Genomic DNA, 25,623 nt, shown 5'->3' on the forward strand with positions numbered 1-25,623 from the left:
ATAAAGAGGCGGTGTGCGGCGAGTAGCGCATCTCCGCTCGAGTGGACAGAGACGGTTGCTGATAAAATCGCATGCGGGCGACTATGCGCTCGTTCCCCCTCAGATTTCCGTTGCTGGCTCTCTTGCTCCTGGAGGGCACATGCCAAGATTTTGGACAGACCCGCTTCATCTGCACCTCTGTTCCCGCGAACATGGACATGTGCGCCGCGACGATGCAGAACAGCGGGCTGGCCGAGGACCTGAAGAACACGGTCATGCAGCTGAGGGACACTGTCCTGCAGCAGAAGGAAACCATCATGAACCAAAAAGAGACGATCAAAGAGCTGACTGCCAAACTGAGCCGATGTGAGAGCCAGAGTATGACAGAGACCGTTCCGGGAGAAGCAAAAGCGGGTTCAAGGAGGAAGGAAACGGGATCCTCCAAAAACACCATGGGGGACGTATCGCGGGCACCGGCCGAAACGTTAAGCCAACTGGGGCAAACTTTACAGTCACTGAAGCAGCGGCTCGAAAACCTGGAGGTAAGTGGGCACGGACAGAAAGGGCAATGCTGCCAGAGGCATAGTGGGTCCTGAAAATGAAGGAATTGGGCTGGAGATTCACGGAGTAAAAATTCAGGTGGGAGGTGTGTAGGGGCGCGCGCGTTTTCAGTTTACCCGAATTATAATCGGACAGGTAAGTGGTTTTTTTTTGGGGGGGGGGGGGTGGATTGTACTAGGGTGCCTTTCCAGTTTACGAGGATGAATTTCAAAAGAAAGATCATTTGGGAGTGTGATGGGGTCATGGGCCAGAGGATGACAATGTCGAGTGTTCGGTGGGCATTGAATTTGAAGCTAGGATTGGCGGAATCCTGTCCTTGAAATAAAAACGAGGAGACTGCTTATACATTTCGTTTCTCCCACCGCCACAAACTAGAAATCGTGGGAGGTATAAACGGGGATTTAAAGGTGTCGCAGCGGGTCCGGGGCTGGCAGGCAGTTTACTCTTGTCATCGATCATCCCGACACGGAAGAGGACAGGCTGCCCCCTGTAAAAAGATTTTTTTTTTCCACTGCAGCTTTGATGTGAACCCGCGATTCAGGGTAAACACATCCATGAGAGGACAGCCGACTTATCTCCAACAAATTTAGAGCCTTGATGCAACGAGCGGAGGCGATAAGCTCTAATCGAGTTAATCTCCTTTCGGACAGAAGAATCCCGAGCGGCGCGGAGTGGCATTGCGTGGCACGGAGTCGAACGTCCCGTCCTCACGCTGCGGTGTTTTTTTTTTCCCTCTCCTCTTGTCTTGCAGCCAATGAGCAGGAATAACGGATCGGCGCAAGCGAACAGCCTCAAGGAGCTCCTGCAGAGCAAGATCGACGACCTGGAAAGGCAGGTTCTGTCCCGGGTCAACAGTTTGGAAGAAGGGAAGCCCGGCTTGAGAAACGAGACCGAGCAGAGGGGCAAAGTGGAGTCGACACTCACCTCGCTGCACCAGAGGATAAGCGATTTGGAGAAGGGTGAGTGCTGGCCAGACGTTTGGTGTAAACCAACTTACTAGAATTTGGTACAGTTGTCATATTAATTACTACTCCCACTCCCACACCCACACCTCTGATAATCCCCAGTGCTTGTGTTCCAAGCAGATCTCGAGGTGCGCACGCACCTTCACGCACACTGCAGCTCTGGGAACACCTGGCCATCTTCCCGCAAGGCAGGGTCGTTACAGGTGATTTAACATTTTGCTGTCCATTTACAGGTCAGAAGGACAACAGGCCACTTGATAAATTCCAGCTGACCTTCCCGCTGCGGACCAATTACATGTACGCCAAAGTGAAGAAGAGCCTGCCCGAGATGTACGCCTTCACCGTGTGTATGTGGATTAAATCCAACGCGTCCCCCGGTGTCGGCACCCCTTTCTCGTACGCGGTGCCGGGGCAGACCAACGAACTTGTGCTCATCGAGTGGGGGAACAACCCAATGGAGATCCTCATTAACGACAAGGTAAGCGGTGGCGGAGGGGAGGTGAGGCGGGGCGGGTGAGCTGTGCGCGTGCGCACGCCTGCATCGGGGCACTATAGCCGCGCTAAAGAAGGAGGCACGTGAGAGAAGGCGGCTAGTGATTGGCTGACCAGTCCAGTCTCTGCGCCCCGATTAATAACTGAAATATGACAATGTCCAAATTATAAAGCTGGATCAACGGGCATTAAACCTTACGTTGGACCCCCGTTATGCGATTTAACATACATAAAATAACTCGAGGGACCCTGCTATTCGATTTAAAATACGCCTAACAGCAAACTCAAAACTCCGATTGATTAATAAGTGCGAGACTTTGAAAATCTGAGCTATGGAGGGAGGAGGCTCAGCGGAGCTTCACGCTGAGAAAAGTCTCGGCTCGGTGCCATGAAGCGCCCACGAGATTCGTTATCAAGAAATCCGGCAGGGCTAAGCCTCCGCGCGGGACCCGTCGTTAGCGGGGGGCTTCAAACGAGAGGCGCCCCCACTTTGACGTCATGCTTCTCATTGCTCATAGGTGGCGAAGCTGCCCTTCATCATTAATGACGGAAAATGGCATCACATCTGCGTCACTTGGACCACCCGAGATGGTGTGTGGGAGGCATTTCAAGATGGCATGATGCGAGGCAATGGGGAGAATCTGGCCCCCTACCATCCCATCAAGCCACTGGGAGTACTGGTCTTGGGCCAGGAGCAGGTGAGTGGATGGTCTGTCTTCTTGATGAGTTGCAGAGCAGGATATTAAAGGGGGCGCTCCAAATACTAGAGAGGGGTTATGATGTGGAAACCTCCCAAAAATCCACCAAGTTAAGTTGATGGTGTGGGTGGGTGTGAGTGTTGCTTGGTGGCTGACATATTTTGGGGGGCTGAGCCAGGGTTGCCATAGAGAGGATGGCAACGTTCCATGTGTCCAAGCTGTTCTGACCACTCCACACTCCCATCGCTTTTCTTTTACAGGACACTCTGGGCGGGGGATTTGATGCCACCCAAGCCTTCGTGGGAGAGCTCGCCAATTTCAATATCTGGGACAGAAAGCTGTCACCTGGGGAGATTTACAATCTGGCCACCTGCAACAACAAGGCTCTCGTAGGGAACGTCATCTCCTGGTCAGAAAGCAATATCGACATCTACGGTGGGGCTACCAAATGGACATTCGAGGCGTGCCGTCAGATCAACTAGGCGACTCGCCATTCTCGCAAACCGGACAGCACTTACCCGGCATCCCTTTTTTGTTTTAATTTATTGGATAACCGAAGGAAGGGAAATCAAAGTGACTTGCGTTCATCACTTTTTGGCGTTAAAAAAAAAAATCATTTTTGGAAAGTCTGCCAGACTTTAACAACTGCTGGGCATCCGTACTCTAAGCGCTGCTGCCGCTGCGGGCAGTTTCATTCACAGTACAGGGAAGGCTACGCTTCATCGGACGACTCAAGCCGAGACCAGGCCATCTCCTACTTGGCACTGATGTGGGACCTGTGAGACCGACGGTCTCAAGCTTGTTGACCAGCACTGACCTGAGGCTCCCATCTCCTCAGACTGGACCATGTTTAAACATGGTCATCCAAGACTGGCACCCACCTGAGACATCATCATCAGTGCAGATGGGCACACATCCATAGCTTTGTCATCATGGACTGCTCACTTCAGACTGACATGGACTTGAGGTCTCACCATCACGGACCAGCATCTGTTTGTGACATTGTCCTTTTTTTCTCCATTGGCCCACAGTGGCACTAACCTGTAATAGACTGGCATATGTTTTGATGCGGTCATTAACAGATTGCTGCTATCATAATCGACTGGCACCAACCTGAAAGGTCATCAGTGCAGATGGTCACACAGCTAGAATCTTTGTCATCACGGACTGCTGTTGTCACCATCACATCAGACTGGCACTGACATGAGATCTCACTATCTTGGACTGGCATCTATTTGTGACCGTGCCCAATCCTCCATTGAGTCAGAGTGGCACTAACCCATTACAGACTGGCACATGTTTTAACCCAGTCATGACAGATTGTTGCCATCATAAAAGTCTGGCACCAACCTGAGAGACCTCATCAGTGCAGACTGGCACATGCCCATAATTTTGGGTAGCTGCTGTCCCAAATTTCCATCACCTCAGACTGGCATGGACTTTAGTTTTTATCATGATGTAGTGACAACTGTGTCTATGTCCAATTCGACGTCACCCCAGAGTGGCACAAACCTATGACAGACTGGCACATGTTTTAACATGTTCACAACAGATTGCTGTGATCATAAAAGACTGGCACCAACGTGATATGTCATCAGCGCAGAGGGGCACTCACCTGTAATTTTGTCATCATGGATTGCTGCTGTCTCCATCACAGCACAACTGGCACTGATTTGAGATCTCACTATCACGGACTGGCATCTGTTTCTGAATGGCACTGACCTATGACAGACTGGCACAGGCATTGCCACGTCATAACAGATTATTGCCATCTATAAAAGACTGACAACAACCTGATAAGACCTCATCAACGCAGAGGGGCACTCACCTGTAATTTTTTCAGCATGGACCACTGCTGTCTCCATCACACCACGACTGGCACTGATTTAAAATCTCACTATCATGGACTGGCATCCGTTTGGACCTTTCACCCCAGACTGGCACTGACCCAGGATTCCAAAATACAGACTGGCAATGACTTCATGGACCTCATATCACCACTGCCTGGCTGGCTTAAGAAGCCCACACTGTGAATAAACTGTGACCCCCTGAGGGCAAAGTCTTTTGTGCCCACTGCATGGGAGGGGCTTTGTTGGTTTATTTATTTTGTTTTGTTCACATTTTCTCTTCTTTGCTTTTGCGCCTCGATGTGCAAAGTTTAATTGCCAACAAAAAATCCAATGCCTGAGTGCCTTGGGCCTGAACTCAAGTTTTTTGCTCCCGTCAGCTCGACATGGAGGTGTGCTTTCTTTCCTGTTCTCTTCTTCTTCTTCTTCATTGCTTTCTTTTTCATCGCTCTTGTACCAATGACTCCAGTAGCTGTGCCCAGAGGCCCGGCCTGGAATGTGGTGTGTGCTGCAGCATGCGAGGCCGGCGGGCCACCTCTCTCACGGTCCCGGGAGGGTTTTTTACTCCATTGTTATTTGCTCAACGCATGGCGACACCCAGAGAGCAAGAAATCTAATTTTTCTAATAAAATTGTGATACATCAGCTGGTGGCGTTTGATTTCTTGAACCCGTACCCGCTTCTCTATTTCCTTTCCATTAGATCAGCTAGTACTCACTTGGCCTTCATCCGAGGGGGGGGGGGGCAAGTGGCTTGCTGCTGGTGTCGGGAGTGGGATTTGAACCTCAGGTCTTGCGGCCCAAAGTCTTTTAGGTGTTATTGTTGAGCACTGAGCCTGCTGAATGGGATTCAAACTTGAATGTTCAAAAACAGGTTGCCACTTTTATGCCCCCAAACCCCCCCCGCCGTGGTCCTCCACTGGAATTACATTTGGGTGGAAGCAGCCTGCCATTCCCAGTAACAACATTCTTGTTTTGCCTTTTCATTTCAGTGGGACAAAGCCCACCCCGTCTCTATAGGGCAAAGCCCAAACTGAGGGTTAATGCCACGTGAAATGGCAGCACTCACCGGTGGGCTTCAGCCTCCTTGAGTGACGGCTCCTAAAGCCCAGTGGACGTCAATGACCCCCGCGGTGTCATCTTTCAAGGACTCGCGGTGCAGCCGCTGCTCTGCTGGGTTGACGACGTACCTGATTATTTCCTGGCCGAAGCCAAAGCTGGTGGTCACACGACTGTGCCCTTCACACTGCGGTGGGCCCCCCCCCCCCCAAATCACTTTCTTGGACACAGAAGAGGAATGAGGCCATCAAGTCTTAGACGCACGTTTAGGTAAGGAGGAGGCAGGGGCTTTAATATCACTTCGGGGTGGGGGGGGGGGGGTCCGCTTCTGCTTTGATTTCAAGATGGAGACTAAAGGCGCCTCGCTGGCAGCCAGAGTTCCAGCAAGCGCCTCAGGGGACCACCTCGACTATTACACACTCGCTTTTCTGTACTGGAAGCGGTGCGGACATTTTCTTCTCGATGGCTTGCAGCGTCCCTCCTTTGTGATCTATAGTGCCTCGCATTTAATGCGCCGGCTTACGAGTGGGCTTGTGGATGGCAGACGTGAAACCCTTGGGGTTATAATGAGAGCCGAAGCGTGGGTGGGTGCAGAATGAGGTGCAAATGGTGGGTCCTCCCAGGGTGCCATACAATGCTAATGCAAATATCAAACGAGAATCCATCAGGTAGCAGGATTTAAAGATGAGGGGGTGGCACGGTGGTGGCACTGCAGGGTCACAACAGGGCTCACGTCTGAGCTCCCCCATGTTCTGTGTGGGTGGTCCACCCAGAGCCATGCAGGGTAGCTGGATTGCCGTTGCTAAATTCTGGGATGGCCTCCAGCTGTCCCAAGTGAGTTACACTTCCATCCGTCCATCTTCTGGCCCACCGAGCCCCTGTGATGGCCGCAGTCCCCGTTTTCCTACACAAACTGCATTCTGGGTCTCCCCTTGTGGCCTCGAGGCCCCCCATTGGCGTCTCCTTTGCCCGTCGCTCTCACTCACCGGGCATGCTGCTCGGATTCAGGAGGGATTTATTGGCAAAGCTGGCGCATTAAAAATGTAGAATATGACACGGGATATTTACACAAAAATATTACAGTTACAAATGAGCAGAAACAATCAAATCAATTCTACTGGAATCCAGATATAGATTCTGCGGCCCTGAAGGAGACAACCGGGCATGAAAATGGATGGCTATAAATAGAGATTGAAACGGTCAGGAAATAAGAATAATAAATTAATGAAATACCACTTTAATGAGGAACAAATACTCACACAGCGAGACGTGCGTCTCTGGAGATGTGGGCTTCACTCACTCACTCCGCCGCTGCTGCTGCTTACTCTTCAAGGCCGCGTTTCGCCATTTCTCTTCAGCTGGAGGGGGGGATTTGTGCCAGTACTGTAGATGCTGACCCCCCTCCCTCACATCAGGGTCCGAAATTCAAAATGCAATGCTTGGGTGAACAACAATTGAAACTGTAGGCTCGGCACAAAGGCAGAGGTAGAACCTCACAGCCGTCCAGCGGGGTCCGACTCGCACCGCGTTACTCAGAAGCCCTTCTTCCCAGCTCACCAGTACAGTAGGTCTGAATACGCCATCCACCTCAAGACTACCGTGGTTTGGCCAGGCTGGAACCTGGAGGGGATACCATCCTGGAAAAGACGGTTGGTGTGGCTAACCTTGGGTCTGTGCTCAGTTGTGGTCCGTGTGTGGCACTGAGCTGCACAAATGGTGCCGTCCTTCAGATGAGACGTAAAACTGAGGTCCTAACACAAGAGACCCCAGGGCAGGGTGTGCCCACCACAGTCTAGTCATCCTAGCCCCCTAATTAATGAACTCTCTCTCTCTCACCCCCTTTACCACTTAATAGCTAATGAGTGTACCAATGCAAAAATGGCCGCCGTCACATCCTCCAGGTGGAAGCTGCACATTGGTGGTCGTACTCGACGTGGTGGTCTTTGAGTAGTTTCAAAAGATCCAGCCACATTAACTCATTTCTAAAGAGGACTGGCAAAGGGCATCGTTAGACCGGACGTGCCACTTCGTTGCCACTGCATTACAGAGCAGACCATTGTCTTTTTTTCTAGCAGGTTCCATGTCCGGCAGGCCCCTAATACAATCACCTCGGCTCAGAAGGCTCATGCCATGCCATGCCATGCTCCTGGTACACATCTTGCCATTCTCAAAGCACCAGCTAGACACACTGTATTGCCCCCTCTAGTGGCATCATCTGAAATAGCGCTCTAAAGATGGTGGGTGCTTCTTCAATATGGCTCCCAACTTGTTACATGCTGGTGCTTTGCTTCCTGCTCCATTTGTGGGTATCACAACGGGTATCACTCCAGGACAGGATGCCCACCCACTGCACAAAACGAAGCACTTGACTTAATGGAAGGTCTTTGGATGTTAAGAGGAAAGTCGATTCAATACAGAACTCAAAGTGGGCTTCAAACAGACAATTGTGGGGTGTTGACTTGAGTGGGTTTGTCTTGTGGTGACCCAAGATGATGGGCTGCACAGAAATTTGTCGTAACATCAGCAAGAGCCGGGTGGGACCACACGAGGCAGGACGGGAGTGGTCCATGTTGAACATCAGCTCTGCCCACCTAGTGTCCCACTGAGCGCCCCTGACCGACTGCTGCCACCCACACCAGGCAGACTTGAGGTACGGCACAGTGGTTGAGCGAGCAGTCAAGTAAACCGACGAGAAATGATTTAGTGGCACCCATCGATGAAGTGCAAAGCCTTGTGGGTCGGCCATCCGTAGGGCCTACACGGGGGTTGGCGAGCGAAGTGAGCAGAGGTCAGAGCCCCCTAGTACTATTAAAAAAAAACATGCTGGCGATGTTTTACATTCGGTTTGTGACAACATAAAAAACACGCCAATGACATCCTGGTGTCGCTGAATGGCCAACATGTTGTGAGGATGAGGAGGAAGCCATTAGTAGCGGTTCTTTTGTGGGGCCTGACATCGCTAACAGCCCCCCAGACTAAGTCTAGCTCTTCTCATCCCACTCCTGCGAGCCCTTAGACTGGCAGCATTCAGCACTTAGCATGTGCAGAGACCAAAGTATTTCTGTACTTAAGTTGCCAATACCCTCGGCCAGCGACTCCTCCTCCAGGACCCACTGCAGCTTTAGGCTGCTTAGGCCCACCAGCCTACTGGGTGGGTGCGGTCCCTCTGAGCAACTGAAGGTGGACATTTAGTTTAAACGTCTTTACAAAGTCACTGACTGGACACACATGTACTGTTACTTATAGACAGTACCCACCTTCCTGGGCAATTCAGTAGCAGTGGACCCTCCACTCCTCATTTCCAAGTGCCCTTCATCAATTCCAAACCCCCAGGGTGTGCCCACTTACAACAGGTGTCCCTAACGCTCTTCTGTCCAAGCTGCTTCTGCTCGCTGCCAGCTTAGTCACCACAATGACAATGGTGCAGCGTGGCTGGCATTCGAGCGCCACAGTGAGTGCCTGTCCATCCAGTATAGGTGGCACATGTTTGACTGGTGGGCAACACGTGGAAGTCATTGATTCTGTGATTTGAATTTGCTGGGCTGATTGTAAAGCTCTAACTGAAGATGGGGAGATGGAGAGAAGGTGATGAAGAAATTAGACCAACAGTCAGAACCTTCAGGGGTGCTAATAAGGGTAACTAAGGGTGCTGGGAAATGCCACCGACTTGGAGTCCGAGCTTCATTATGCTTAGCGTCTCCTGCTCAAGCGGACTGCAGACCACCTTGGTGGACTTGAGACGCTGCCTGATGCTGTGCCACTGTTTCCATGGTGATCATTCACACCTGCTAAGAAACCCATTTTCACCTGAGAGCAGCTGTCTGATGAGAAGCCTGGCAATGGAGGTTGGAGGGCAGAGCGTCACGGGCACCGAGGCGGCAAGAGAGGGGTGTGGTGCTTACTTAAACCCTTTGAAATTACACAATGGCCTGACGAACTCGCTTGAGCTTCTCAGATCTGAATCACTGCCCCCCCCCACCATCCCATTACTCGTCCTTACAGGTCATCCCAGGTCTTTGTTGCACAAACGCCTGGGCCCATGAAGGTCTCCTCTATTTATATCTATACACTAACTGGCTTAATTACGGCTCAGCTCCGCAAACTCCCACTGAGATCTGGCTCCCCGTAGGGATGTCGCTCCTGGTCTAGAATATTCCACCTCACTTTCCAATGTTTCATACTGACTGTGAACCACAATGCAGCAATTAAGAGCACCTTCAGGGAAAAGACCAAGACCCCCAGCATACAGCGCTGTTAAAAAGTACTCAGTCCCTTGGCAGACTTTACCCATTATTGTTATAAAACGTTAAATCACAGCGGACTTAATTTGTCTAGTCTGAGATGAAGCAGAAAAAGATTCTTTAACAGGAATGTGAAACCAGACCCTTGCAAAGTGGAAAATGCCTCCGCCACCTTGTTCCTTGCTTTGCCACCCGTTTCCTTACCAATCTGGAGAGGCCAGCTTGAACTCTGTGCACCATTTCTCCAGATTTCTGTGCTTGCCAGCTCTCTGCTCTGTGCCTATCAACTTACTCCCATAGTTCTGAGGCCGTTCTCTTCTCTCCTCACCTCTTTTCCATTTTCCCATAATCCCCCAAAACTGAACCCTTTCTTCACATCTCCACCCACTACACAATGAAACAACTCAGGATCCCAGTTGGCAATCCCCCAGGCAGACACGCAGTCCAGTCCCACCTCCAAAAATGACCCTCTATCTGCCGCAGCCAGGTGTTACATGGTTGACCCCTTGGTCTGGTCCAGCCACTTGGGTCCACAACAATGAGGATCTTATGAGCTGGATCACCCTCGGGGGAAATGCGCCACATGGCTGTAGTGCCGTAACTGACGCTCCCTCACAATGCAGGTAATGTGCCTCATTAGGGACTCCATGAGCAACACAAAGTCAAACCAACGGTACCCAAGGATATTCCGGAGAGACACAGTACTAAAGAAGGAGTCCAGTCTTTATCTCCGGTCACTGGATAGTGTCCATGTATCACAACCATATAGCAAGACAGGAAGCACCAGGACTCTAAAGACTTGGACCTTCATCCTTTTGCATAGATACTGGGAGTGCCACACACCCCTTTCCAGCGACCTCATGACCCCCATGCTTTCCCAATCCGTCTACTGACTTCATAGGGAGAGTCACCAGAGACATGAATGTCACTGCTAAGGTAAGTAAACCTCTCGACGAGGTCGACACTCTCTCTGCAGACAGACACACTGATGATGGCCGTGCCCAAGAGGTCATTAAAGGCCTGGATTTTGGTTTTTATCAGGACACTCGCAAGCCCAGACACTCAGACTCCTCACTCAGTCTCTCAAGTGCCCCGATCAGAGCCTCCATTGACTCCATGAAGATCACAGCATCGTCAGCAAAGTCAAGATCCGTGAATCTTTCTTCAACAACAGATGCCCCGCAGCCGCTGGACCCCACGACTTTGCCTAACACCCAGTCCATACAAGCATTGAACAGAGTAGGAGCAGAACACACCACTGATGAACCCCAGTGTCAACTGGGAAAAACACAGAGGTCCTGCCTCCACTCTGCACAGCACTTACAATACCAGTGTACAGGCTGGCCATGATATCCAGCAACCTCGAGGGAATCCTGTGAACCCTCAGGATGTCCCACAGGGCAGCTCGATCAACTGAGCCCAACGCTTTGCGAAAATCGACAAAGACTGCAAAGAAACTCTGCCGATATTCATGTTTGCGCTCCATGAGAACCCTCAGTGCCAGGATGCGGTCGATAGGAGACCTCTTAGGTGTAAAATCAGGAACTGGTAGGTGAGCAAGTGATCACGGATCCTATTGAGGACAACCCTAGCAAGGACCTTACCTGGCACTGAGAGCAGTGTTACCCCCTATATTGCTGCAGTCTAGATGATCACCATTCCCATTCCAGATAGGGACGACAAGTCCCGTTTTCCAGTGAGTTGGGATGATGCCAGTCTCCCAAATGGAAGCAAAGATTGCTTGTAATGCCAGGAGGACATCCTTACCACCAGCCTGGAGAAGTTCACCCCGGATACCACAGATCCCTGCAGCCTTTCCTCCCCTCAGCTGGTTCACCACCTGTGCAATCTCAGTGACATTGGGTGGTTCACAGCTAATTGGAGGATCAGCCTCATGAACCGTAGGGCCAGATATAGATAGATAGATAGATAGATAGATAGATAGATAGATAGATAGATAGATAGATAGATAGATAGATAGATAGATAGATAGATAGATAGATATGAATGGCACTATATAATAGATAGATAGATAGACAGATAGATATGAATGGCATATAATAGATGATAGATAGATATGAATGGCACTATATAATAGATAGATAGATAGATAGATAGATAGATAGATAGATAGATAGATAGATAGATAGATAGATAGATAGATAGATAGATAGATAGATATGAATGGCACTATATAGTAGATAGATAGATAGATATGAATGGCACTATATGATAGATAGATAGATAGATAGATAGATAGATAGATAGATAGATAGATAGATAGATAGATAGATATGAATGGCACTATATAATAGATAGATAGATAGATAGATAGATAGATAGATAGATAGATAGATAGATAGATAGATAGATAGATATGAATGGCACTATATAATAGATAGATAGATAGATAGATAGATAGATAGATAGATAGATAGATAGATATGAATGGCACTATATAGATAGATAGATAGATAGATAGATAGATAGATAGATAGATAGATAGATAGATAGATAGATAGATAGATAGATATGAATGGCACTATATAATAGATAGATAGATAGATAGATAGATAGATAGATAGATAGATAGATAGATATGAATGGCACTATATGATAGATAGATAGATAGATAGATAGATAGATAGATAGATAGATAGATAGATAGATAGATAGATAGATATGAATGGCACTATATAATAGATGATAGATAGACATGAACGGCACTATATAATAGATAGATAGATAGATAGATAGATAGATAGATAGATAGATAGATAGATAGATAGATAGATAGATAGATAGATATGAATGGCACTATATAATAGATAGATAGATAGATAGATAGATAGATAGATAGATAGATAGATAGATAGATAGATAGATAGATAGATAGATAGATAGATAGATATGAATGGCACTATATGATAGATAGATAGATAGATAGATAGATAGATAGATAGATAGATAGATAGATAGATAGATATGAATGGCACTATATAATAGATGATAGATAGACATGAACGGCACTATATAATAGATAGATAGATAGATAGATAGATAGATAGATAGATAGATAGATAGATAGATAGATAGATAGACAGATAGATATGAATGGCACTATATAATAGATAGATAGATAGATAGATAGATAGATAGATAGATAGATAGATAGATAGATAGATAGATAGATAGATAGATATGAATGGCACTATATAATAGATAGATAGATAGATAGATAGATAGATAGATAGATAGATATGAATGGCACTATATGATAGATAGATAGATAGATAGATAGATAGATAGATAGATAGATAGATAGATAGATAGATAGATAGATAGATAGATAGATAGATAGATAGATAGATAGATATGAATGGCACTATATGATAGATTCGCCGCCAGCAGGACATACATGCTATATAATAACCCGCTTCTCTCTGTCAGGCTCCATGACATTCATCAGCACAAAAAGTCCTTTTAATACCAAAACTTCAACACCCGACTTTAAGACATTTGTGTTCACTTTGACATTAAGGAGTCTTTTTCTGCTGATCTGTGTGAATGAGGACACATGAGATCCACTGGGATTTGTATATTTGTTCATGTTGTATAGCAATAAAGGGGAAAACTTCCAAGGGGTGAGTACTTTTTATGGCACTGTGTTGGCGATCCAAGTAGAGGTGGGCTGTGGTCGGTCCGAGATCAAAAGTGGCCTATCAGTGGTCATAACTGGAAACATTTTAATTACAACTCCCAGCCCAGCAAGTCATCCCCACTCACTAGTAAAGACAGGACTGTTGTGATCCACAAAAGGCAAAAGTGAGGGCTGATGGTCAGCAGTTGCCCTCAGTGGTTTGTCCATTGGTACGGTAGGTGGGCAGCATGAACTGGTCATTGGCACACAGGTGCAGTAGCTTCCTATCCATGACACACAGTCCACTCAGACAGCCCCGAGTTCCACAAATCCTCTTCTCACAACTGGGAAGCAGCTGGAAGGGCTAGCTCTCCTCTTGAGGGTCACTCTTTGGTTTGTGCTCGGTGACATTCTGAGCATCCTGAGAAGAGCTGCTGGAGAAAAAAAAAAAAAGTGAACTAGCTAGAAAATCAATACAATGAGAAGTCATTGCTGCTCCTGTGGTGAGAAACAGCGACATACTGGCAATAAAGTGTTCTCAATCTGAAGTAGAGCGAAAAGTGAAAATGAGAGGGCTGAAGGGCACAACTAGGACAGGCAACTAGTGGGCTGGCAGAGAGTGAAATGATGGGGATCTGCTGGACAGGCAGGATACACGGGCCGGCCAGTAATGGGCGTGAAGTCGCAGTCACCTCAGGTAATGTAGCAGACAATTTCTCCCAGCGTGTGCCCCTCATAGCTTTCGCCGCTGGGATGATGAAGGAATGAGGGGATGCGCTCTTTTCCACTGCTGCCTGCCTGGCAGCTCAGGCTATGATTACTGCAGCAGCGTTAATGCCGATTCTGATTCCTCTGGTAACATTTTCCTTTCTGTAAGACCCTCGATCACCCACAACCCCCCCCCTTAATCAAATTTTCAATTTATTTTTCTCTCTCCTTCTTTTGTCTAACAGGCTTTCCTGCTTTCCTGAAGCGGCTCTTTCCACCAGCCCCTCAGCACAGACCCCCCTCCCATACGCTCCCCCCTTGCTGCTCAGCCCAAGCGTGCACTCTAGATGGCACTTTCTGACAGTGGCTCGGCTCTAATTGAGAAGAAACATTTGCAGCACAGCAAATCATTTATTATTTATGGGGAAATCCTGCAGAAGATTTTTTGCTTCTGTTCGGAGCCGAAACTCATCTGTGACTGCGGCAGCATGAGGGGGGGGCGGGGCTACGAGGAAAGTGAGCAAAAGGAGGCAACGGCGACATGGAAAAGAGGCGGAGCCTGAGAACAAAGTAAAGGGAGGTGATGGCCGAGAAGAATGGAACGGGAGCACAGGAGGCTGGGGGGGGGCGAATGAGGAGGTGTGGGGCCAGGGAAGACCGGGGACATGACGAGACAATAGATAGGGCACAGGGACAGGGGCCATGCTATGGAAGTGTTCTGGTAGCACAGGGGAACAAAGACAACTGAGAATACAAGTAACGGAGAAGAAAGAGAGCAAGAGAATGAGGGGGGATTGGGGGGAAAAGCCTGGGATTGGCGTTCACGGATACTTGTAATAAGGCAGCAGGCCTGGCAAACTAATGGCACTTTTTCTACTACCACCAAAAGCAGGCTAATGGTCTCTTTCCATGTTTTCCCCCAGTATAATGAAGACTGGTACACAAGGCGCCGCCTGTACATATAAAGTGGTGAACGTTTGCACACTTAACTCTCATTGGAGACACGGAGGGCGACTGTCATTTTTCAGTTTATTTCAAGCACCACACTACAACCGTTTCTTCCAACGTCTGTAGAACTCTTTCACAGTGCAGTGTCACCAGTGCTCTTATAATTCTGTTTCACACAAAAATTGAGGTCTTTTAACCTGGTCTAGCCTCCATTACTTAACACGCTGTTGTTTGGTCTTGTAAAGCTTTATTATTTTAGCCTATACCGTTTTTTCTCAATTGTGCAATGTTGCTATCACACCATTTTCATTCAGTGTCTGTCACTACTATGGATTTTGTCTCATTATTTTGCATTGACTTGTACTAATATAGTGCCTTTCAGTGAAGCACGTTAATTATAAGGCTGAAGCAGCAGTGAGTTACTCTTGACCTAATGTTCTTTATGATTTATTTTCAGCTCAGTTAAAACTGAAAAGAAGAAGAAGTTAAAGCCATGTATGCTGCCAAAAGAAGAAGTTAGACTCCAGGTCATTAATCAAGCCTCCCTGTTTCTTGTGTGGAACCTGGCAGATGCCTGAATAAGTTTGCTAAAAGTCAAGGCTAAATGTTGTCTATGAACCCCCTGTGTGACAGTCACAAGGGCTCTTAGAGACCCTGCCCGTACAGTATATACTCAGCTCAATGTCAAGGTATAGTAGGCACACTATCACAGAGGGCACCGAGCCCCCATGTTTCTGTCTCCTTGATCAAGTATCTTCAATAAAGACCCCTTCTGCTGGTCAACATTTGACTCTTGGTGGTGACTCAAGATTTGTTTTGACACAATTCACCACCATAATGTAGCATCCTCAAATGAATTTAGTGTTGTTGGGAGTCAGGGCAGGAGCCCATCCCAGTAACACTACGGTTAAGACAGGACACAATCTGGATGGGGTGCTGGTCCATTTACTGGTGGCACAGTTTTGTTTGTGGGAGAAAAACCTCACACAGGCACTCATGGATGGTACAAACTGCACACACTAGGGGCGAGATGATCAACCCCAGAAAACTGAATCTAACCACTGCGCCAATAAATAAGCTTTGTATAAGACAGACAGCCATGCATGTTTGAAATCGGAGGGATACACAATGCTGCATTTAAAATCAGGTCATCTGCATTACAACACAAGCAGAGAGCAATTAGTGACCCTGCTGTTATCACGGCCTCATTGATGGCATTACCAAGTTGGCACAGCTTGTATGTGACGTGGGATCAAGAAAGTCTCAAAATGTTACAGTTGGTCAAAGGAATTTACCTGAAATTAAACACGGAACCAGCTTAGTGACATAGGAAGGGCCAAGTGAAGAAAAGGAAGTAATACGACGAACTGACACACTAACATTAAGGACTTGTAGCCAGCGAATTATTCAACAGAAGTGTGTCAAGAAACTCTACCAGGGCTCCTTTATACCAACGGCAATACACCTTTATAGTGCCTTACTGTGGCCGCTCTCTTATCATAAGCCACGTTTTCTTCTTTTTTGTAATTCTTTTGTGTCAACGTCTCTCTGTCTGTCTGCTTTTCACGAGAGAACTACTTAATGGATTTAAATTGCTTTTTTTCTAGAATTTGCTTGAACATTCCGGTTGATTTTGGGACTTCTGTCATCGCACGAAGTATCAAAGTTCGCTTGCGGTACCGATTTATTTGCGCGAATCAGAGAGAAAAGCAGTGGGCCAAGGCCCTCCTCACTCACACGCCAGCCTCGGGGCGTATCTTACATCCACTTAGCTAGCGAACGAGAGATCTACTTAACAGATCTACATCGGGTTTTTTTCTACGATTTGCTTGAACATTCCGGATGATTTTGCGATTTCTCTCATCGCGCTAAGAATTATAGTTCGCTTGCGGGAGCGATATATTTGCGCTAATCCGAGAGAGAGGCTGACGTCAGGAGTGGGGAGTCGGTGTACCTCTGAGTTTTTGGAGAGTAACTTGCCTCCGCTTAGCTAGCGATACCTTTTTGTTTATTGATTTTTAAAGTTTGTCCTGTTTCACTACTACGCGGGCGGCGCCGCAGGGAATAGCTAGTTTATTATATTTCTTGAGCTTGTGTATAAAGCTGATATGTTTCCTTAGGAGAAATAAAGTCAGTCTGTCTATTTGTTGATTGCTTATGGATTTAGGAATTGTATTCAATAGAACTCTTTTATATTTTTGGAATATCTATATCAAGAAAATGTAAAAGAGAACATTTACTTAGCAATTTTTTGTCAGGTCAAGCCAAGATGGCAATTTTAAAAAACAGAAGAAATAAGGATAAAGATATGCAAACCACTGATGCTCTACTAATGTTTACAGTACTCCTTCAAAGCAAACTGAAGATTGAATTTGCATCATATAATTACTCAATTAGATAAATTTAGAGAAATCTGGGGTGCAGATGATGTCTTGTGTTCCACAGAAAACGTTATATACATGTTATTGAACTTTTTCTGTTAATACAACTATAATTATGTTTAAGTTGTTAATCTATCTGTTACATAGTGCCTTTCTTATCTATCTGTCTATTATGTAGTGCCCTTTCTATCATATAGTGCCTTTCATACCTATCTCTACATATAATCTTCATTTGGATCTTGATCTTTGTTTGTCCGCGAATGAATTAGAAGAAGAAGCACTAGATGGCAGCAGAGAGACAGCTCAAACATAGGCTTTGCATTAAGAATCTCCTCCAGGCTTATACTACTGAAGAATGTAGACCTCAAAACACAGACATTCAAACTAAACAAATTGTCGTGCTTTAAATTAACTAATCTTTATATATAATCTTCATTTGGATCTTGATCTTTGATTGTCCGCGAATTCCATGCATGCGTAGACCACCTACCAGTTTAGTACGTTGCTGTTACTCACGGATATCAACAATGTACCGGAATAACGAAAGGGGTGGTGGACAGTGTTACGCTGGTTAGCTCCTGAGGCCTGGTTAGAGAATGAGATTACCGAAGATAAAAGGTACGTGCCTACGTAACATATGAATGAAAGAAAGACAGTGGGTAAAATGAATGCCAACGTTACAGCACATTCTGGACATTATTATTGTTACGTTGTAGCCGGCAAGTGCTGCGCGTCTCACAGTTGTACCCTGGCTTGCTCACATTTCAGTGAAGTGATCCCTATTTATGCTTTAAAGAGCCTGGATACCTAAGTGTCCCCATTTTATAACCATTGTATATCGCCTTACTCTTTGGATTACCACAAAGCAACCTGCGAGACTGGAGAAAGGTTGAGAAGAGATCGTGAGAGGAAACGACAGCGTGAGTGAAAACGAGACAGACTGTGAACGGAGAGAAGCAGAAATGCTCCTCCACCACCACATAATTACTATTCGGACATTGATTCCGAGTAGGCCGTTCCTATCGAATCAGTGTCCAAGGGTTTTGTTTTGTAATTTTGTTTCCCTTATAAAAAATCACAATGCTGTGCGACGAAGGGCCCAGTTCACGACTGGCAGCCGTGTTTAAACAGGGAGCCCTTCACAGACAACTTTAACACGTGCAACGTAGTTGGCCGCACATGGCTAGTCTATTATATAATGCCTATCATATCTATCCATCCATCTACAGTACCAATCAAAAGTACTCACCCCATTGGCTATCTTCACATTAATGAATCATGATGGATTTCATTTGGCTTTTTTGAAACTGAGCAACAGAAGAAGACTCCTTAATAGAAAAACAGATCTCTAAAAAGTGACCTAAATTAATAACAAAAAACCACAGGAGCCATTGAAATGTGAGTGTAGCCAGGGTAGTGATTACTAGAAAAGGGGTAGATTGCCTGGAAAATAAGGACTGGGTGCATAGTATAACTATGAGACAGGATAAACAAAATGAGGAGAGAGGGATTATACAAAGAAGAAGAGACAGTGGGTCAGGGGGCTGTGTGTAAAAATATTGAAGGTACCCACCAAACTATACAAAAAAAAAAAAAAGGGACACTCAAGACAAGGGAGAAAGCACATACCGGGAAATTGAGCATGGAGAAGACATCGATAAGAGGATGGGTGGCACTGATACCTAGGCAAAAGGGAAAGGATCACTGGGAGCTATGAGAGGAGGATGGAGCCAGGAAATAGTGACACAGGAGATGCTTAGGAAGTGATTAAACTGGAGATACAAAGCTAGAGGAAGAAAGATTTAAAGAAATGGAGCAGAGGGAAGACAAATCTAGATGAAGCAGCACTGACTGTGACATGGCAAGCGTTCCCCTCCACCCTTGGATCCTGTTGATTGACACTCACTCTCCTGAGGGCTCTCCACAGGAAAAGTGCTTCCTCAAGAACTCCCGGGAGCGGATGTCAGCCTGTAAAATGCAGAAAGTGCGGTTAGAGAGCTCATGTACTAGATCTCATTTAGCCGCGGCACAGGAAACTCTTAGTCTTGATCGTTTTTCATGTGCTGCTACTGCACGGGCCGGGGCAGTGTGCCAAGTGATTAGATCTCACTGGCGTCTGAGCGATATGCTGATTCCCAATCAGCTCGTTTTTCTCCTGTCATCTTCACCGTAGTGATAAAGAATCTGCACAAGACATGCAGTCTCTGTTAGTACACACGGCAAGATGAATAAGCTGCCTGTGGAAATCAGTGTAGTGGCAGAACTGCATGTCAAAGATAGATGATGTGCCAATGCCAGGCAAGAAACACACCAATAAGGAAGGTGGCAACTGTATTTAAACCCTCTTCATAGTGTTCACTTAGGCTATGGAAATGCTTCCATTTCTGAAGCACATTTTGCCCGAAAATCACAATATAAAATATTTACAACATTTACAAGCCCACTTACATCCAATTAAGGGTGGCGAAGGGTCCAAACCCCATCCTGGTAACATGGGATGCCCTTGAAGAACCATCCCTGGATGGTGTGTCTAATCCCAGGCCCACTGATGCACACACCATCATTTCAAATCTCCAATTAACATGAGATTTAATGAGGCTTGGGGGTCACCAATGTTAATCAAAAAATATTTAAAAGGTATAAGGATCAAGCAGCTCTTTGTTTTAAAATACTGACATCAGGCAGTTAAAAAAAAAGAAAAACACAATGCACCAAGTGGGAAAAAGCTTAACGTGTTTTAAAGTGCTGTTATATCGCTTCCCAGTGCCGCACGCACCAAAGTTATGACTCCCCAGTGCTGTCAAAAAATCTCTTTAGGCCACGCTGTTTATGTTAAAGACATTGTTTAGTGCTAAGTTTGGAAGCAATTGCTTCATATTAAGTGCCTTTAACGGCAAGCTTAATGTCAGTAATTTGCAGATTATGACAGCGAAACATCCGATTTATTAAGACAGCTCCCAGGAAGGATAAACTGGTTAACAGCAGCAGCCAACGCCAAAAGTCGAGGTCTGGGAGAAAGTGTGCAACCATTCTAAATTATAGTGCTTAAAGCAAGGCATGTGCCTGAGAGTGCCGAATGGTTTGCTTGTAACAAACGTCCGGCCTGACTAGACTCCCAGTCTGTGAGGAGAAATAAAAGTGACGACCAAACACTAGTGGAAACGTAAAAAATGAAGGTGTTAGGCAACTACTTGTATGAATTGTAACGGAGACGCACAAGGAATGAAACACAAGGTTTCCACAAGACTACCGTCATCAGCACGAAACTTCTTCAGGGCTCTGGTCCTCTTTATTTTATATCCTCACACAGATGGAAGGAGCTTAACTGGATAAGCTTCAGCTTAGTGACTTGGAGACTGTGAGTTCACAGTTGTCCTCTACGGGCTTTAGCTCAACTTGAAAAGCTGAGGTAGACATGATCTCTAACCCTAGCAACAATTTGCAGGCTTACCTGAATGAAGAGGAGAATCTGTCACACTAGTGCAGGGGTCTCCAACCTTTTTTTCCCCCCTGAGAGCTACTTTTACAAAATGAAAATGGCCGAGAGCTACTCCTGTTTTCTAACGTTTATTCTCATAGCTTTTTTCAATCCAAACAAACTGAATAAGCTTGTTTTGCCTGAACATTTACAAAATGTTGGTGTCCACAATTCACATTTTGTATTAAAAATATTTAGTTCACCTGCAAGTGCATTTTGTTATGTCTGTATGCATTTCCTAGTCTATCTCACACTATTGAATTACAACATGAATGCTGTCAAAACAACACAATGCAATTCCAAATACACAGATATGACTTCTTCATTTGTCATTGTGTTACGTGTCACTGTGTCACTTTATTCACATGTCCAGTCGCATGTGTGACGTGTTGTTTAGTTAGTCAGATGACGTCAATAAGAGAGGCAGGTGTATGGTGGAGTGGAGCCACTGAGGTTCACTCTTATGGAGTCATTTAAATGTTCGTCTGTCAGTCTTGTTCTGAACTTTGATTTCATGACATTCATGTCAGACTCACAGAGGTATGGAGACCCAAACAAAGCAGACATTTTCAGAGCTGCTTGGCGAAGATTCTTATAGTTAGCTGGCTCTACTAAGCTCCAGAAATGCCGAGAATGCTGTTGAGACTTTTAACTGCACATTATTTTGAAGGTTTACCGATATATCCTCTTTAATAAAACCCCTGTGTGCGTCCAGGGTGTCCGTGTGTGTGTGTGTGTCTTCTGGTGAGGTGCGCATGCGCCGGGCCGCGCCGCACATCGCATGGTGCCATGCACAATATTGTAACGGGCTTAATGTCTGGTAATATATAAAATCCAATGTCTGCCTGTCCGCTTTTCAAGTGAGAACTACTTAACGGATTTAGATCGGGTTTTTTTCTATAATTTGCTTGAACATTCCGGTTGATTTTGCGACTTCTCTCATTTCGCTATGTATCGTAGTTCGCTTGCAGTACCCATTTATTTGTGCGAATCTCAGAAACATGCAGCTTGGCTCTCCTCACTCACTCACCAGCTTCGGGGTGTGTACCTTAACTCCGCTTAGCTAGCGAACAAGAAAACAATTGAATTCAACTTTGTTTGATATTTTAAATAAAGTGTTACTAAGGTCTTGATGAGTTTAAGTTCGATATTCTCTTAAGTGTATGCCACATTGAAAAGATAGATTGCAATTCAGATTGTGGATTGTGATGATTTTTTTGAAAGATCGCCCACCCCTGATTTGACTAATCAAGTTTTCAAATTTATGTAGGATTCATTAACCCTTTGGTGAGCTCCTTGGAAAGGGGTTGTGAGCGATGTGTTGGAGACCCCTGCACTAGTGACTACTCCCAATGTCAGCAACACAAAGGAGCCGATTGTGGACTTTGCGCTACCACCTCCTCAGTATTAGCCACACTTAGGTACAGAGGGTGGGTAGTTTCATATACCTCTGTGTCCACATTACAGAGGTCCTTACCTGGTCCGAGGTCCAAGCTCTTTGACGCCTCAAGGTTTTTAGGTTGCCCTCCCAGTTACTAAAGTCCTTCTACATATCGACCAGTGAAAGAATCCTAAAAGGAGGAATTACCACCAGGTTGGGAAACTGCCAGGCTCTGCAGAGAGTGGGGCATCAGTTGAACACATCACTAGCTGTGCACTCTCTAACTTCTGGGACATCTATACTGAACGATGTTGAATCAGAGCAAAGAAAATTATCAGAGATACCAGCCATCCCAACAACGGCCTCTTCTGTGGGCTGCGGTCAGGGAAATCCTATGGCTACCTGAAGACAATTCAGAGAGTCTGAGGAGGAGCTTCTGTCCTCCTTCCTTCTGCACCCTAACTGAGAACAGTGCCTAGATATATACGATGAACTGGTGTTTATATATTTTTTATAATATTCATATAATGTTCACAAATTTGTTGTCATTTAAGTATATTTATTGTCTATTACCTTTTATACTCCACTTCTAAAACACTTGGAGCTCTTTATTTCATATTGTGCTGCACATACAATTGCATTTGACAAATAAAATTGGATTTGTTTTGCTACATACTGACTCAAAGATCACAGGTCCACAGCCAGCACCTCTGTGACAAGATATGAATCAGACCCCAAGGGGTCTTCTCACCAGTTACCGCTACTTTATATGTGGATGGGATCATTACTTTCAACTAAACAACATGCAGCACGTCACCACTCACCAGTGCCATGATTATTGCCTATAAATGACTCACCTTGAAATGACTGTTTTCCTTACCTGAAAAATCTCAGAGCACCGTTTAAAATACTATCTGTTTTGAAAATATTACTCAGGAGTCTACAATAAATCCCAGACTGGATTTATACCTTGTGAATGAGAAGGCTGTTTTGCATATGGACGCTTTTGATATTATGATCATTAAACCACTGGGTTACCTTGTGTGTTCTGAGAATGTCAACCTGGAAATGACCCTGCAACCCTGAATCATAATTAGCACCGAACTTTCCTACTAACTGCATAGGCCCACCCCAAGCACTCATTCAGCACTGCATCACACAACAGCTTATCGGTGAGGGGTGACTTGGAGGGAGAGGTGGGGGTACTTACCCTGTGGTTTGTGTGTGACCCAAATTGCAGTGACAGGTCCACTGTAATATAAAAATCATCACCTTCCTTCAGCTGAGATGTTAAACTAAGGCCCTGACACTCTCTGCGATCATAAAAAATCCCTGGATGTCTCCCGAAGTACTGGCTAAACTGCCCACCATGGCCTCTCTCATTCTAGCCCCCAAATCATCCCCTGCCCTAATTGGCTAACTAGCTCTCTCAACACTTCAGCCATTTAATAGCTAACGTGTGGTCAGCATACCAGCCACAGGGGATGCATTTTTCATCGTGCCAGTCCCAAGCCTGGATAAATGGGGAGGGTTATGCCAGGAAAGGCATCCGGTGTAAAATTTTGCCAAATCAATATGCAGACAACAATACAAATTTCCATACCAGATCGGTCGAGCCCCGGGTTAACAACGACCGCCACCAGTACTGTAGCCAACAGGGTGCTGGCGGAAATTGGGCTACTGCTGGCCAAAGAAGAAGAAGGAGGAGGAGAAGAAGAGGGGGGGGGGGACGTGTCCGGAGGCAGGAGGAGAGGAGGAAGGTAAAGAGAGTGGAACTGAGGGTAGGAACTTTGAATGTTGGCAGTATGACTGGTAAGGGGAGAGAGTTAGCCGATATGATGGACAGAAGGAAGGTTGATATATTGTGCGTGCAAGAGACTAAATGGAAGGGGAGTAAGGCCAGGTGGATCGGAAGTGGATTGTTCTATCATGATGTGGATGGGAGGAGAAATGGAGTAGGGGTTATTCTGAAGGAACAGTATGTCAAGAGAATCCTGGAGGTGAAAAGAGTGTCAGACAGAGTAATGATTATGAAGCTGGAAATTGGAGGTGTGATGATGAATGTTGTTAGTGCATATGCACTGCAAGTTGGGTGTGCGATGGAGGAGAAATAAGATTTTTGGAGTGAGTTGGATGAAGTGATGAACAGTGTACCCAAGGGACAGAAAGTGGTGATTGGAGTGGATTTCAATGGACATGTTGGTGAAGGGAACAGAGGAGACGACGAGGTGATGGGTAGGTATGGCGTCAAGGAGAGGAATGAAGAAGGTCAGAGGATAGTGGATTTTGCCAAAAGGATGGACATGGCTGTGGTGAATATGTAATTTAAGAAGAGGGAGGTACATAGGGTGACATACAAGAGTGGAGGAAGATGCACACAGGTAGATTACATCCTATGCAGAACAGCTGATCTGAAGGAGATTGAAGACTGCAAAGTCGTGGCAGGGGAAAGTGTAGTTAAGCAGCATAGGATGGTGGTCTGTAGGATGACGTTGGAGATCAAGAAGAGGAAGAGAGTGAGGGCAGAGCCAAGGATCAAATGGTGGAAGTTGAAAAAGGAAGACTGCAAGGTTGAGTTTAGGGAGAAGGTGAGACAGGCACTGGGTGGTAGTGAAGAATTACCAGACAGCTGGGCAACTACAGCAGATGTAGTAAGGGTGACAGCAAGAAGGGTGCTTGGCGTGACATCTGGACAGAGGAAGGAGGAAAAGGAAACCTGGTGGTGGAATGAGGAAATATAGGAGAGTATACAGAGGAAGAGGATGGCAAAGTAAGTGGGATAGTCAGAGAGATGCAGAAAGTAGACAAGAGTACAAGGAGATAAGGCGCAAGGTGAAGAGAGAGGTGGCGAAGGCTAAAGAAAAAGCGTATGATGAGTTGTATGAGAGGTTGGACACTAAGGAGGGAGAAAAGGACCTGTACTGATTGGCTAGACAGAGGGACCGAGCTGGGAAAGATGTGCAGCAGGTTAGGGTAATAAAGGATAAAGATGGAAATGTACTCACAAGCGAGGAGAGTGTGTTGAGCAGATGGAAACAGTACTTTGAGAGGCTTATGAATGAAGAGAACGAGAGAAAGAAGAGGTTGGATGATGTGGAGATAGTGAATCAGGAAATGCAACGGATTAGCAAGGAGGAAGTAAGGACAGCTATGAAATGCATGAAGAATGGAAAAGCTGTTGGTCCAGATGACATACCTGTGGAAGCATGGAGGTGTTTAGGAGAGATGGCAGTGGAGTTTTTAACCA

The 25,623-nt window shown here is 46.1% G+C and overlaps 2 protein-coding genes across 5 annotated transcripts in view; one reads left to right on the top strand and one right to left on the bottom strand.

Annotated features, from left to right (window-relative positions):
• Window positions 1-5,186, top strand: nptx1l (neuronal pentraxin 1 like). The gene is made up of 5 exons (XM_028819042.2): window positions 1-521; window positions 1,292-1,499; window positions 1,739-1,983; window positions 2,516-2,695; window positions 2,956-5,186. The coding sequence occupies exons 1-5, from the start codon at window positions 72-74 to the stop codon at window positions 3,175-3,177; spliced, it is 1,305 nt and encodes a 434-aa protein (XP_028674875.2). The 5' UTR covers window positions 1-71; the 3' UTR covers window positions 3,178-5,186.
• An 8,322-nt stretch (window positions 5,187-13,508) lies between these two features.
• Window positions 13,509-25,623, bottom strand: part of LOC114664781 (endonuclease V-like) — a 100,128-nt gene continuing 88,013 nt past the window's right edge. The window contains exons 8-9 of one of the 4 annotated variants that reach the window (XM_028819047.2): window positions 19,424-19,485; window positions 13,509-13,911 (exon numbers count right to left, since the gene is read on the bottom strand). In XM_028819047.2, coding sequence (XP_028674880.2) covers window positions 13,845-13,911; window positions 19,424-19,485 — 129 coding nt within the window. In that variant the 3' untranslated portion in view covers window positions 13,509-13,844. Of the gene's footprint in view, window positions 13,915-19,423; window positions 19,486-25,623 lie in introns of all 4 variants that reach the window. The other 3 variants (XM_028819046.2, XM_028819045.2, XM_028819044.2) reach the window with 3 other exon arrangements.

Source organism: Erpetoichthys calabaricus, chromosome 14 (assembly GCF_900747795.2).
Source record: "Erpetoichthys calabaricus chromosome 14, fErpCal1.3, whole genome shotgun sequence".
Lineage (NCBI taxonomy): Eukaryota > Metazoa > Chordata > Cladistia > Polypteriformes > Polypteridae > Erpetoichthys > Erpetoichthys calabaricus.